Here is a 12,161-nt window from a genome sequence, read left to right as displayed (position 1 = left end):
AGTTATCTTTTAACTACAAAGGAAAGGAAGACCCCATCTAATCTGTGACAGACATTAACATATCTTTATGCAAGATAGGAAGTGACAATTGCCTCACCTGGCAGCACATTGATTTCTGCAGATTTAAGACCTCATCCAGCATCCTCAGCAGCTCCCGGAACGGAATATCCTGGTAGTCAAACCGCTCCCCGAAGGTAATGGAGCAAATAATATTGGAAACAGCATTGTTGATTGTGAGGTGAGGGTCAAAAGGCTTTCCTGGAGGAAGAAGAAGAGATGGAGCCTTCATATAGGATTGTTTCTATTTTACAGAGATCCTACTCTGTGTGACATATGACACACCGACTACAGAACCACCTCTGAAACTGTGACCCCAGGGTCTGACACTGGGCAAGTACTTAGTCAATGCATGGGAAGTCAAACTGATGACCAGGATTTAAAACCAATATGTTTACTACCCATCTTTGTCTTAATTCATGAGCCCCATGAGGACAGGTCATGGTTAGTTGTTCCCTGTTATCCCCTCAGCACTCTACACAATTCTGGGCTCAGGAAAGGCAGGTAGGCACTGATGAACATCTGGTTAGTGAACGTATGAGCCACAGTCCCTGCACCTATCCTATGACATGCTCACCGTTCTCCTCTCCTATCATCTGGATGAGGTAGGAGGCCTCCTCTTGAATGCGTTCCTCTAAGCTCTTCTTTCCTAAACCAAAGTTCCTAAGAGTTGTCAGGGCAAACCTTCTTTGTTCCTTCCATATGTGGCCACTGGACATGATCAAGCCTGGGAAAAGAAAGCCAACATTATGGAAAAAAGCCAACAAGACCCCTGATGTATCAGAAGGATGAAAAAGGGCTTTAAGGTGCTTGAAACTATTCAGAGAAGTAATTTCAAAGCAATTGATATAATGGATTGAATTTACTGATTGCTTGCAATGCTGGAGACATTAGCGTTTCTAATACATTCTAGGATTTAGTACTCACTCTCTGATATACTTCTATATATATCACAATTACCAAACTGCTGCTAAGTCGCTTCAGTTGTGTCCAACTCTGTGCGACCCCATAGATGGCAGCCTACCAGGCTCCCTCATCCCTGGGATTCTCCAGGCAAGAACACTGGAGTGGGTTGCCATTTCCTTCTCCAATGCATGAAAGAGAAAAGTGAAAGTGAAGTTGCTCAGTCGTGCCTGACTCTAGCGACCCCATGGACTGCAGCCCACCAGGCTCCTCCGTCCATGGGATTTTCCAGGCAAGAGTACTGGAGTGGGGTGCCATTACCAAACTACTACCCCAATTTTGCTGATGAGAAAATTGAGGCACAGGAGATAAAAGTATACTCTGCAAGGTCACAGAGTTGGAGCAGCAGAACAGGCATTCATTTTCAAGTCTGCCTGACTCTGATGCCCATGCTTTGACTACTTGTCACACACTATATTTAAGTATTTGTTATGTTACATACTAAGCATGCACTAATGGACTAGATAAAATCAAAACTCATAAGGAGAAAGTGCTTAAAGATCTTTAAAAGATGAATCACCTAAGAAAACAAAGAACTGTGAATGGTATGCAGAAAGAAAATTACAGGCAAAGGATAAAAAAATCCATTATGAGGTATGCAGAGAACTTCATTTATTTTATAACATAGGTGAGACCACTACCCTCTCAATTCTTCATTCCAGTATACTCTTCCACTCCTTCTAATATCTCCCTTTCACTTCCACCACCTTAGTGAAGTGGCCCTCCCTGCTGTTCAGTCCAGGATCCTTTTCAGCCTCATGATGATGTGTCAAAAGCATGAGATGCATTTTTCTTGAAACACTCTTTTCCAGTGGTGCCCAGGACACCACACTCTCCAGACTCTCTGCTAATTCTCTGACTTCACAGAAATCATCATACCTTCGGTTAACTTTCAGTTCAGTTGCTCAGTCATGGCCAACTCTTTCATGAATCGCAGCACACCAGGCCTCCCTGTCCATCACCAACTCTCGGAGTTCACCCAGACTCGCGTCCTTTGAGTCAGTGATGCCATCCAGCCATCTCATTCTCAGTCGTCCCCTTCTCCTCCTGCCCCCAATCCCTCCCAGCATCAAAGTCTTTTCCAGTGAGTCAACTCTTCGCATGAGGTGGCCAAAGTACTGGAGTTTCAGCTTTAGCATCAGTCCTTCCAAAGAAATCCCAGGGTTGATCTCCTTCAGAATGGACTGGTTGGATCTCCTTGCAGTCCAAGGGACTCTCAAGAGTCTTCTCCAACACCACAGTTCAAAAGCATCAATTCTTCGGCGCTCAGCCTTCACAGTCCAACTCTCACATCCATACATGACTACTGGAAAAACCATAGCCTTGACTAGACAGACTTTAGTTGGCAAAGTCTCTGCTTTTGAATTTGCTATCTAGGTCAGTCATAGCTTTCCTTCCAAGGAGTAAGCGTCTTTTAATTTCATGGCTGCAATCACCATCTTCAGTGATTTTGGAGCCCCCGAAAATAAAGTCTGACACTGTTTCCCCATCTTTATCTCCTATCAAATTTTGAAATGATGAACCTTTTCAAGCTTGGGTCAAAGCTTCTTCTCTTCTTACCCTTATCCTCCATTTCTACTAAATCTTATCAACTCCAAATATTTCAAATGACATCTACTGATGTGAACGTCTGTATCTGTGCCTCAGCTGCAGACATGTAACCAATTTTCTGCTTGACTCTCTTGGCTTCACACTCAGCATATTCATGACTGAGTTAATGATTTGCTCCATACAACTTGCCACCCAGGCCAATGAACACCTTGTTCTCCTCCACATCTTCCTTTTTTCCTTTACCTACCCATTTGGGTGTCTACCTCTATCTCCCTCCATCTAGGTCATCATGTCCTATTGAATATGCCTCCTGAATAGGTTAAATCAACTTGTCTTCACAGTCACTCCCCTAGTGTAACTACTGGACTGCCATTTCTTGCCACTTCCCTAGTTCAGGCCACCACCTCTTCTCCCTTAAAATTCTACAATAGCCTTTTGCTACTTTTATTCCATTCTTGACACTGAAGCTTAGAGAAGTCTTTAAAACTTACCATGTAAGTATGTTGATTCCTTTTACTATTTAAACATTCAGAAGCCTGCATTGTTATTAGGATAAAAAGCAATACCTTTAAACATGAACTATTTCTGGCCAAACTTAGCATCTTCATCTTCATTTAATTATCTCCATTTAAACTCTGTTCTTCCCACACTGGATACCTTTCAATTCCATAGTTCACTGTCCTTTTACTCATCTTAGAAACTTTTCATATTCGATTCCCTCTAGTGGATTGCTTCTTCATTTTATTACTTGTTATTTACTTATAATAGCTTTTCCTGAGTCTCAGGACCAGATTTGATACCCATACTAAGTGAACCCTGCTCTTATCTTCATAAAACCGAGGCATTAAATTTTAGCGTACTTGATACTGTCTCTCTTAATAGCATGTAAATTACACAAAAATCAAGAATTTTTTCTGTTCTACTCACTACTCTGCCACTGGTGCCTCTAGTCCTCGGTTCTCATGGCAGATAATCGAGTGAATGGATGTAGAATAATGGGTGAAATATTTCAAAGAGGGATTGAGAAATACCTGAAAAAATGGTGTTTTGTACAAGTATAGATTAAAGATTTTCATTTAGAATTTTGAAAATGGAAGTTTATTTAGTGACCATTCTAAGTACTCATGCCAAACTCTTTTAACATAGATAGAAGGCTTGAGATACCTTTGGGGCACAACCTTAATAATAGAGCATAAGGAACTGGAGGCAAGAAGGGATCACTTAATCAAAAGGAACAAGCTGATCCACATCCATTTTCTAGGGGAAGAGATCTGAGCGGGAAAGCAGAAAGAGAGCCCGAGGATGCATTGCCTTTTCTCTGCTTAAACAACACAACACATCACATCACTGACTTATGAGGATACTTATTTATCAAAGCATCTAGAGTGAGTTCATGCAGGTAATGTCGCTTCTCCCAAATCCCTGACATTAGGGCTGACTCTGCCAGGTGCTCTGAGGGGTGCCTTCAACAGGGAAACATGGGCACTCATGTTCCTTATGAGGAGCTTGGTCCCTGGGATTGTTGGAGATACTTTCCACAGACCATAAGAATATCAAACATACGCTAACCAATGTAAGAACTTACCTTTAGTGTTAAAGATATGCTCCTGGAGAGGCATTACAGGGCGGTTGGAAAAGTTTTCACCTTGGTGGACAAGCACTTCTTTAATTAAGGATAATCCAGTTATAAGAACAGAAGGAAATGTACCAAAATCCAAGCTAAAAACATTCCCGTATTTCTTCACATACTGAAAAATAGTAGAAGAGTCACAGTTATACATGCACATGTCTGTGTGTTCTGGAATGGAGGGTATGTAGAGCTGAGGGAGATTATATTGAGGGGAATCTGTGTGTGTGTGTGTGTGTGTGTGTGTATACCTTTGCTGTTGGAAATATTTATGCCTGTTTCCATTTCTCTTGCTGTTAACTGGACTTCAGTTCAATCCACTAGAGGATGTAGACATTCATTATAAATACTCATATATACGTTCATCTTACTTGGATTGAGTGAGCATATGTATCCTGAGAATAAGGCATAAGGATACAATAAAATAAGCAAGGTCTCTAACCTCAAGCATCCTAGAGTCTAGTGAAGTGAGAGAATTCAGCTCATGTGACTCACCAGAGAAGGCAGAGATAGTTTAGTGAATGTCCGGGGTAGAAAGCATGGACTTCATAGAAAATCATATCTGTTTAACCACAAGACAGTATCCCCTTCTTCAACAGGTTGTAGGTGACAAAAAATTCATTACAGGCCTAGGACCAGTCAGAGACAAGAACACACTAGCTGCAGCCATGTAAACTCTACGCTTGGCTAGCTGTGAGATCTCAGAAAAGTTTTTTCACTTTTTTTTTGGAGCCTCCACTCCCCCTGTATAAGAAGGAGAAAACGATTTTTCGCTTACAGTTTCTGGGAGGGGTAATTCCCTGGCTTGGACTTTCAGTGCCATGGATACAGGTTTAACCCTGGACTGGGAACTAAAATCTCACAAGCAGGGCAGTGTGCTCTCTACAGCCCCGAAAAAGGGGAAAGAAAATTTCTGTGAGGAAGAAAGAGAACAACAATGGGAAAGACAGTTTGTTTTCGATACTGCCAGACAGTCACTCTAGACTCTGGGGAATGAATGGGCTCCGTGAGCAAAGAAGCATAGGTGCAGTTGCTCAAGGGGGCAGACAGGACAAGAGTAAAGGGCTGATGTACAGGGGAAAGGCACTGGTGGTCAGAGATAGCCACATCCACTGGGTGCCACATTAACCACCTTTCACCTTTTGTCTCATTTCCCTCACACCACCGTATGACAGTGTGTACTCCCTACTAGGGAAGTTCAGTTCAGTTCAGTTGCTCAGTCATGTCCGACTCTTTGCGACCCCATGAATCGCAGCACGCCAGGCCTCCCTGTCCATCACCAACTCCTGGAGTTCACTCAGATTCACGTCCATCGAGTCAGGGATGCCATCCAGCCATCTCATCCTCGGTCGTCCCCTTCTCCTCCTGCCCCCAATCCCTCCCAGCATCAGAGTCTTTTCCAATGAGTCAGCTCTTCACATGAGGTGGCCAAAGTACTGGAGTTTCAGCTTTAGCATCATTCCTTCCAAAGAAATCCCAGGGCTGATCTCCTTCAGAATGGACTGGTTGGATCTCCTCGCAGTCCAAGGGACTCTCAAGTGTCTTCTCCAACACCACAGTTCAAAAGCATCAATTCTTCAGCGCTCAGCCTTCTTTACAGTCCAACTCTCACATCCATACATGACCACAGGAAAAACCATAGCCTTGACTAGACGGACTTTAGTTGGCAAAGTAATATCTCTGCTTTGGAATATGCTATCTAGGTTGGTCATAGCTTTTCTTCCAAGGAGTAAGCATCTTTTAATTTCATGGCTGCAGTCACCATCTGCAGTGATTTTGGAGCCCCAGAAATAAAGTCTGACCCTGTTTCCACTGTTTCCCCATCTATTTCCCATGAAGCTAGACCAAGTGTATCTTTTTTTGACTGCACACATTGCTGTGGGTCCTCAGTTCCCTGAAGAGGGATCGAACTCATGCCTCCTGCAGTGGAAGCGCATTTCTTAACCACTTGTCCATCCACCCTATGGCAGTACGGATACTATTTATGTTTTAGTAAGGAAAATGAGTCATGGAGAAGTAACTTAGCCAAAGTGCCAAAGATATTAAGGACTGGAGGTATTTGTAAGATTTAAAGACAAAGGCATAAAGCTGAAATAGCACTGGGAGCTTAGAGTTTACTGGATGTGACAGCAATAAACTGAGAATGAGCGTAATGGGGCAGGGAGAGGAGAGAAAGAGTGCGAGTGAAAGGAAGAGTGTCTGGGTGTGTCACACACAAACAAGGGTCCTGGGGCTGGGATAGGTTCCTGGAAAGAATACCTCTCACCTGTGTAGGGAGATGAGATACAAGGCTGGAAAGGTACTATGACCTAGACCAAGGATGCCTTAATGTCAAGTGAAACACTTTATACCTTGTTTTGTTTGCAATTAAAAATTGAATAGGAGAGGTAAGGTGAGTGCTTAGTACTTGGATTTTGAAGGCATACAAATCCCTTTGTATCCAGCTTCCACTGGTTATCTTCTATGTGATACTTGGTCAAGTTATTTAACTTCTCTCTGTCTCAGTTTCCAAATATATAAAATGAGGGCTCTTACAAATTTTCATCTTTAGGATTCTGGGGTTACTAATCATAATACTAAGGTTAATAATAAAATTATGTATTTTTTATTGATATATTTGGGAGTGTATTTTAGCAAAAGATTTCTTGTAAGATATTGACAAAGAAATGGAGGGGAAGTGGCCAGAGAGTGTATGAAGGGAGCCCATGCAGCAATCAGGCCAGACAAGTGATGCGTCATTTGCAATCAAAAATTTTTTGTTCTTGAATTGGTTACTATAAATGTTTGAAGAGAAGGGGAAGGAGGTAGATATATAAACTGAGCATCAACTGTATGCTAGGCACCCTGGCAGTAGGCTGATAATCCTAACTAATTTGTTTCTTATAACAACTCTATAATGTATGCCCAATTTTCAGAAAAAGAGGCACAGAGATATAGTGCATAGCTGATGGGCATAAAGTAGGACTGTTTCTAATTTGCTCTGTATGTCTCATCCTTAAAGAAAGCATGGACACATTCTCTCTCTCTTCTGCTGAGTGATGGAACTCCCTAAGGATTACCTGGTCACATTATTCCTCACTTAATTTCATGTGAATCCAATGGGATGTGAGTAGTGGTGATGTGTGCGTCTTCTGGGTCGTGTTCTTAAAGGAAAGTTGCTTCTCACCACCTCTCACTTTCCCCTTTCCATGGCACAGAACTTACACACAACTCTGTTGCAGGGCCAGAGCAACAAGACAGAAGCACTGTAGTTTTAGATGACCTTGTGGAGCAAAGCAGCCTTCCTATCCTGGTCTTCCTACCTACATCTCAACCTACTTGTGAGAGACAAATAAATTTCAATCTTTTTTACACCACTGTCTTTTGGAATCTTTTTGTTACAGCAACTCTATATAAACCCTTATAGTGGATTTAACCACCTTATCTACCATTTCCCCTTCTTAGTCCAATAAGAAATTTTTATTATTTACATAAATGTTTCTATAATAAGCCAGACAGCTATGGTAGAGAATGTTGAGAAAATGGGGGGAAAACTATGCTGAACAAATCAGCCAGTTTCTTCACTGCCTTCTTATTTTGTTTTAGCTCAAGTTGCTTCTCCAACTTAAAATCTCCTGTCCACTTTACTCCACAGAGCCACTTGTCTCTGTTCAAGTTCAGCCAAATTTATTTCAACATTCTAGGAGGGTATCCCCATAGATTCCCATCACAATGAACCCACCTAATGACATCTCATTTGGTTACCAAAAATTTATACCACACATTTCACCATATACTCTTCTTGTATTATACCTATCATATGATAAGCACTTCTTAAGTGTCTGTTGGATAAGTGCAACCCTGAACAAAATCAGTTATCTGCTAACTATATCATGAAAAGTCAAGTAACATAAGTAGAGACCAGATTAAGATTCAAGTCCTTCTTTGGCCATTTTCAGTGTTGAGTCACTTAGTTTTCAGTTTCCTCAGCCTTAAAATGGAGAAACAACCTCAGATGATACAATAAGCTGTGTATGCATAGCACATAAACTTTAGAGCAAACACTTAAGGCACCAATCAAAGAAACATGCTATAAACACTACAGTTAAATTAGAAAGGAATTCTTAAAAATGTTCAAGTGACCCACAAAAGACCAGAGAGGAGAAATAGAGGAACATAAACAAAGTGAAAAATAGAATGTGAATAGTAAAATGGCATACTTAAGTGTTCACACATCAAAGTGAAAGTCTCTCAGTCCTGTCCGACTCTTTGTGACTCCATGGACTATACGGTCCATGGAATTCTCCAGGCCAGAATCCTGGAGTAGGTAGCCTTTCCCTTCTCCAGGGGATCTTCCTGACCCAGGCATTGAACCAGGGTCTCCGGCATTGCAGGAGAATTCTTCACCAGCTGAGCTACCAGGGAATCCCTCAGACATCAAAAGTTATACTAAACACAAATGATCTAGATTCACCAATTAAAAGAGATATTGGCACAATGAAAAAATGACCGACCTATATGCTCTATATAAAAACTCATTTCAAGTATAATCATATAAATAGGTTAAAAGCGAAAGAATGGAGAAGCATATAGTATGCAAATCCTAATTAAAAGAAAGCTTGTGCGGCTCTATTATGTCAGATAACATTCAGGCAAAGAAAATCATCAGGGATAAAGAAGAACATGTAATAACTAAAGAGCCAATTCACCAAGATAACGTAACAATTTTACTATGCATGAGCCAAATAAAAAGAGCTGCGAAATATATAAAGTAAAACTATCAGGACTGATCTGACACATAGATAAACTTCTAATTATAGCTGGAAACTTTAACATGCCTCTCCTAATAATTGACAGAATTAGTAAATAAAAAGTCAACAAGGGTATGGAAGCATGAAACAGTGCGCTCGCCTCTTCAGGTCTGTCTGACATATAGCACAGAATTCTCCAACAGCAGCAGAAGCCGTTATTTCAAGTATGCATGGACTCTATTTTAGGTCATAAAACCAACCTGCACATATTTGTTCAAAGCTGAAATACAGTGTATGTCCTCTGACCCTAATGAATGCCGACTGTAAATCATTAACAGAAAGAAGTCAGGAAGATCTTCCAATACTTGGAAATTAAACAGCACAATTCTTAAAGAAAGGCACAGGTTTAGAATCTTAGCATCTTGGCTTTAAAATTCTATATACTCATCCTACCACTTAGTGCAACCAATTGGCTGTTTCTCCCAGAAAGTGATGAAGCCATCTCCATCTGAACTTGAGTTTGGAATACAGGCTTGTGTTGAAAGTGCTCCAGCAATTTCTAGGGAACTAGAACTATTCTTTTTTGAGCACCAACTATAACCTATTTTAACACTGAACATTCCTTTTATTTAATTATCACAACCACTTACCACAGTGTTGTCGGTCAGGAAGGTGCCTGTGCTGAGAGGCAGGGAGGCAGTTGATTCTTGAGACAGTGTTGAGTGATGAAGGGAATTTTAAGGAATTCAGAATGGCCACAGTTAGGGAGCCTTGATGGGAGGTGACTATAAAGTGGAAAGAGGCTACAAGAAGGGATCCATGTGGCTCCCTAAGGACTATGAGCTCTAGGAAGCAGCAGAAAGCACTAAGAAAATCTAGGCAGAGGATGACATTTTTAAATGAATCGTGAGAGTGGATTGCAGAGGGAGGAACCTGAAGCTGAGGAACTCTGTCCTTGTGTGGATGGAAGCAATGTAGTTGAAAAGTCATGAGGATTTAGGTAGGGATTGCTCAGTGGGTAGAGTCTACCTGCAGTGTAGGAGACAAAGGAGACTTGGGTTCGATCCCCTGAAGGGAATGGCAACCCACTCCAGTATTCTTGCCTGAAAAAAATCTCATGGACAGAGGACACTGGTGAGCTACAGTTTATGGGATTACAAAGAGTTGGACGTGACTGAGCGACTAAGCACATGCACATACATCCCCATTTTACATATGGAAAAGGGAGCCTCCAAGAGGGGAAGTATATAGCATTCACCCCTACCCCCACCAAGAATAAAATTATTGAAAAGACAAGTGATCATACTATAAAGAGAATGTCCCAGTAATACGTAACCAGACACAACGAAATGACTTTATTTTTCGAAATGACTTTAAAAACATGTGTCTGTCACACTCCAGACTCTAGTAAAAGAAACGGAAGAGACAAAGAGTCACTTGGTCAGTCGAAAAACATTTACTGAGCATATAGAGAGGATTCTGAACCATATTCAATCCAAGGATCCCTGACATGGAGAGCTGCCCAGAGGGCCGCCACCAGGGAGCTCAGGGCCTCCAGCATTACTGCGATGTCTGGTTGCAAATATTAAAGCTCCTGGCAGTATGTGAGGCTTCAGATGAGAGCTACAGTTCAATATTTACACTTTTTCCATCAGCTATATGGACCAAGAAACACTTTTCGTTTTGTACAATAAACCTGCAGCCCCTACCTCCCCCAAAGCGGATCGTGTCGGGACACTTAAAAAGTAAACAGTTAACAACAGTTCTGGAGAAGGCAATGGCATCCCACTCCAGTACTCTTGCCTGGAAAATCCCATGGACGGAGGAGCCTGGTGGGCTGCAGTCCATGGGGTCGCTAAGAGTCGGACACGACTGTGCGACTTCTCTTTCACTTTTCACTTTCCACTTTCGTGCATTGGAGAAGGAAATGACAACCCACTCCAGTGTTCTTTGCCTGGAGAATCCCAGGGACGGGGGAGCCTGGTGGGCTGCCGTCTATGGGGTCGCACAGAGTCGGACACACTGAAGCGACTTAGCAGCAGCAACAACAGTTCACCCCTAGAAAGCACAGCTGGAACCATTCCAGGCGACGGTGAGGAAAGAGAAGCTCAAAGCAGGATGTACCCGGTTCCCGACTGAATGCTCCAGAAGCCCCCATGCTCCGGCCCTCGGTACCCGGAAGGCCCTTGTCCTGCAGGTCAGGTCAGGACGCGGCCCTGACACCTTCGCCCGCTCCTACCTGCTGAAGCTTCAGGTGCCACTTCTCAGGGTCCAGCTGGAGCGAGTTGCCGACAAAGGGCAGGCCCGTGGGCCCTGGCGGGAAGTTCTTTGGACGCCGTCTTTTGGTGAAATCAACAAAGAGGAGAAAGGCGAGTGTCCCCAGCAGGACGGTGCCAGGACGGAGAGCCGCCCAGAGGGCCGCCGCCAGGGAGCTCAGGGCCTCCAGCATCACTGCGATGTCTGGTTTCGCTTCTGTGAGGGTCTGTGCGTCGGTGCTCTCAGCCCGGTTCCCAGGCCCCGCCCCATCCTACTGTCCCACCCCGCCCTTCCCTCCTCCCACCGCGGCTCTTCCCTTCCCGCAGCGCTCAGCTAAGGCCCACCCCTGGCTCCCTGTGGCGCCGGGTCCACCTTACCCCTCCTTGCCTTTCCCCAGGTCCTGCCTCCTCCTCCCTTCGCCCCAGCTTTCCCCCACCTGAGTCTGTTCTTCTCTGGGCTGGAGCCCAGCCTGCCTGCTACCCACTAGATGTCAGGCATGGGATTCCCTGGAGAACATACTTGGATCTGAGAAAAAGCTAGGCTGGGAGGTTTTTTGTGTCCACTGAAAGGATATTCACAACCTAAACATTGAGGGTTATGTTTTATTCCATGAGAAGTTTAGGACTTCAAGCTAGTTCAGTTCAGTTCAGTCGCTCAGTCATGTCCAACTCTTTGTGACCCCATGGACTGCAGCATGCCAGGCCTCCCTGTCCATCACCAGCTCCTGGAACTTGCTCATATCATGTCCATTGAGTAGGTGATGCCATCCAAGCATCTCATCCTCTGTCGTCCCCTTCTGCTCCTGCCTTTAATCTTTTCCAGCATCAGGGGCTTTTCCAAGGAGTCAGTTCTTCACATCAGGTGGCCAAAGTACTGGAGTTTCAGCTTCAGCATCAGTCCTTCCAATGAATACTCAGGACTGATTTCCTTTAGGATTGACTGGTTGGATCTCCTTGCAGTCCAAGGGACTCTCAAGT

The 12,161-nt window shown here is 43.4% G+C and overlaps 1 protein-coding gene across 1 annotated transcript in view; it reads right to left on the bottom strand.

Moving 5' to 3' along the window:
* Positions 1-11,432, bottom strand: part of LOC120857078 (cytochrome P450 2J2-like) — a 28,315-nt gene extending 16,883 nt beyond the window's left edge. The window contains exons 1-4 of the mRNA XM_040232725.1: positions 11,168-11,432; positions 4,157-4,319; positions 635-784; positions 98-258 (exon numbers count right to left, since the gene is read on the bottom strand). Of these exons, the coding sequence (XP_040088659.1) occupies positions 98-258; positions 635-784; positions 4,157-4,319; positions 11,168-11,377 (684 nt within the window). The 5' untranslated portion in view covers positions 11,378-11,432. The remainder of the gene's footprint in view (positions 1-97; positions 259-634; positions 785-4,156; positions 4,320-11,167) is intronic.
* Positions 11,433-12,161: the final 729 nt, after the last annotated feature.

Source organism: Oryx dammah, unplaced genomic scaffold (genome assembly GCF_014754425.2).
Source record: "Oryx dammah isolate SB20612 unplaced genomic scaffold, SCBI_Odam_1.1 HiC_scaffold_28, whole genome shotgun sequence".
In the NCBI taxonomy this organism is placed as follows: domain Eukaryota; kingdom Metazoa; phylum Chordata; class Mammalia; order Artiodactyla; family Bovidae; genus Oryx; species Oryx dammah.
The sequence above is the reverse complement of the archived record's forward strand: the minus strand, read 5'-3'. Positions and strand labels throughout refer to the sequence as shown.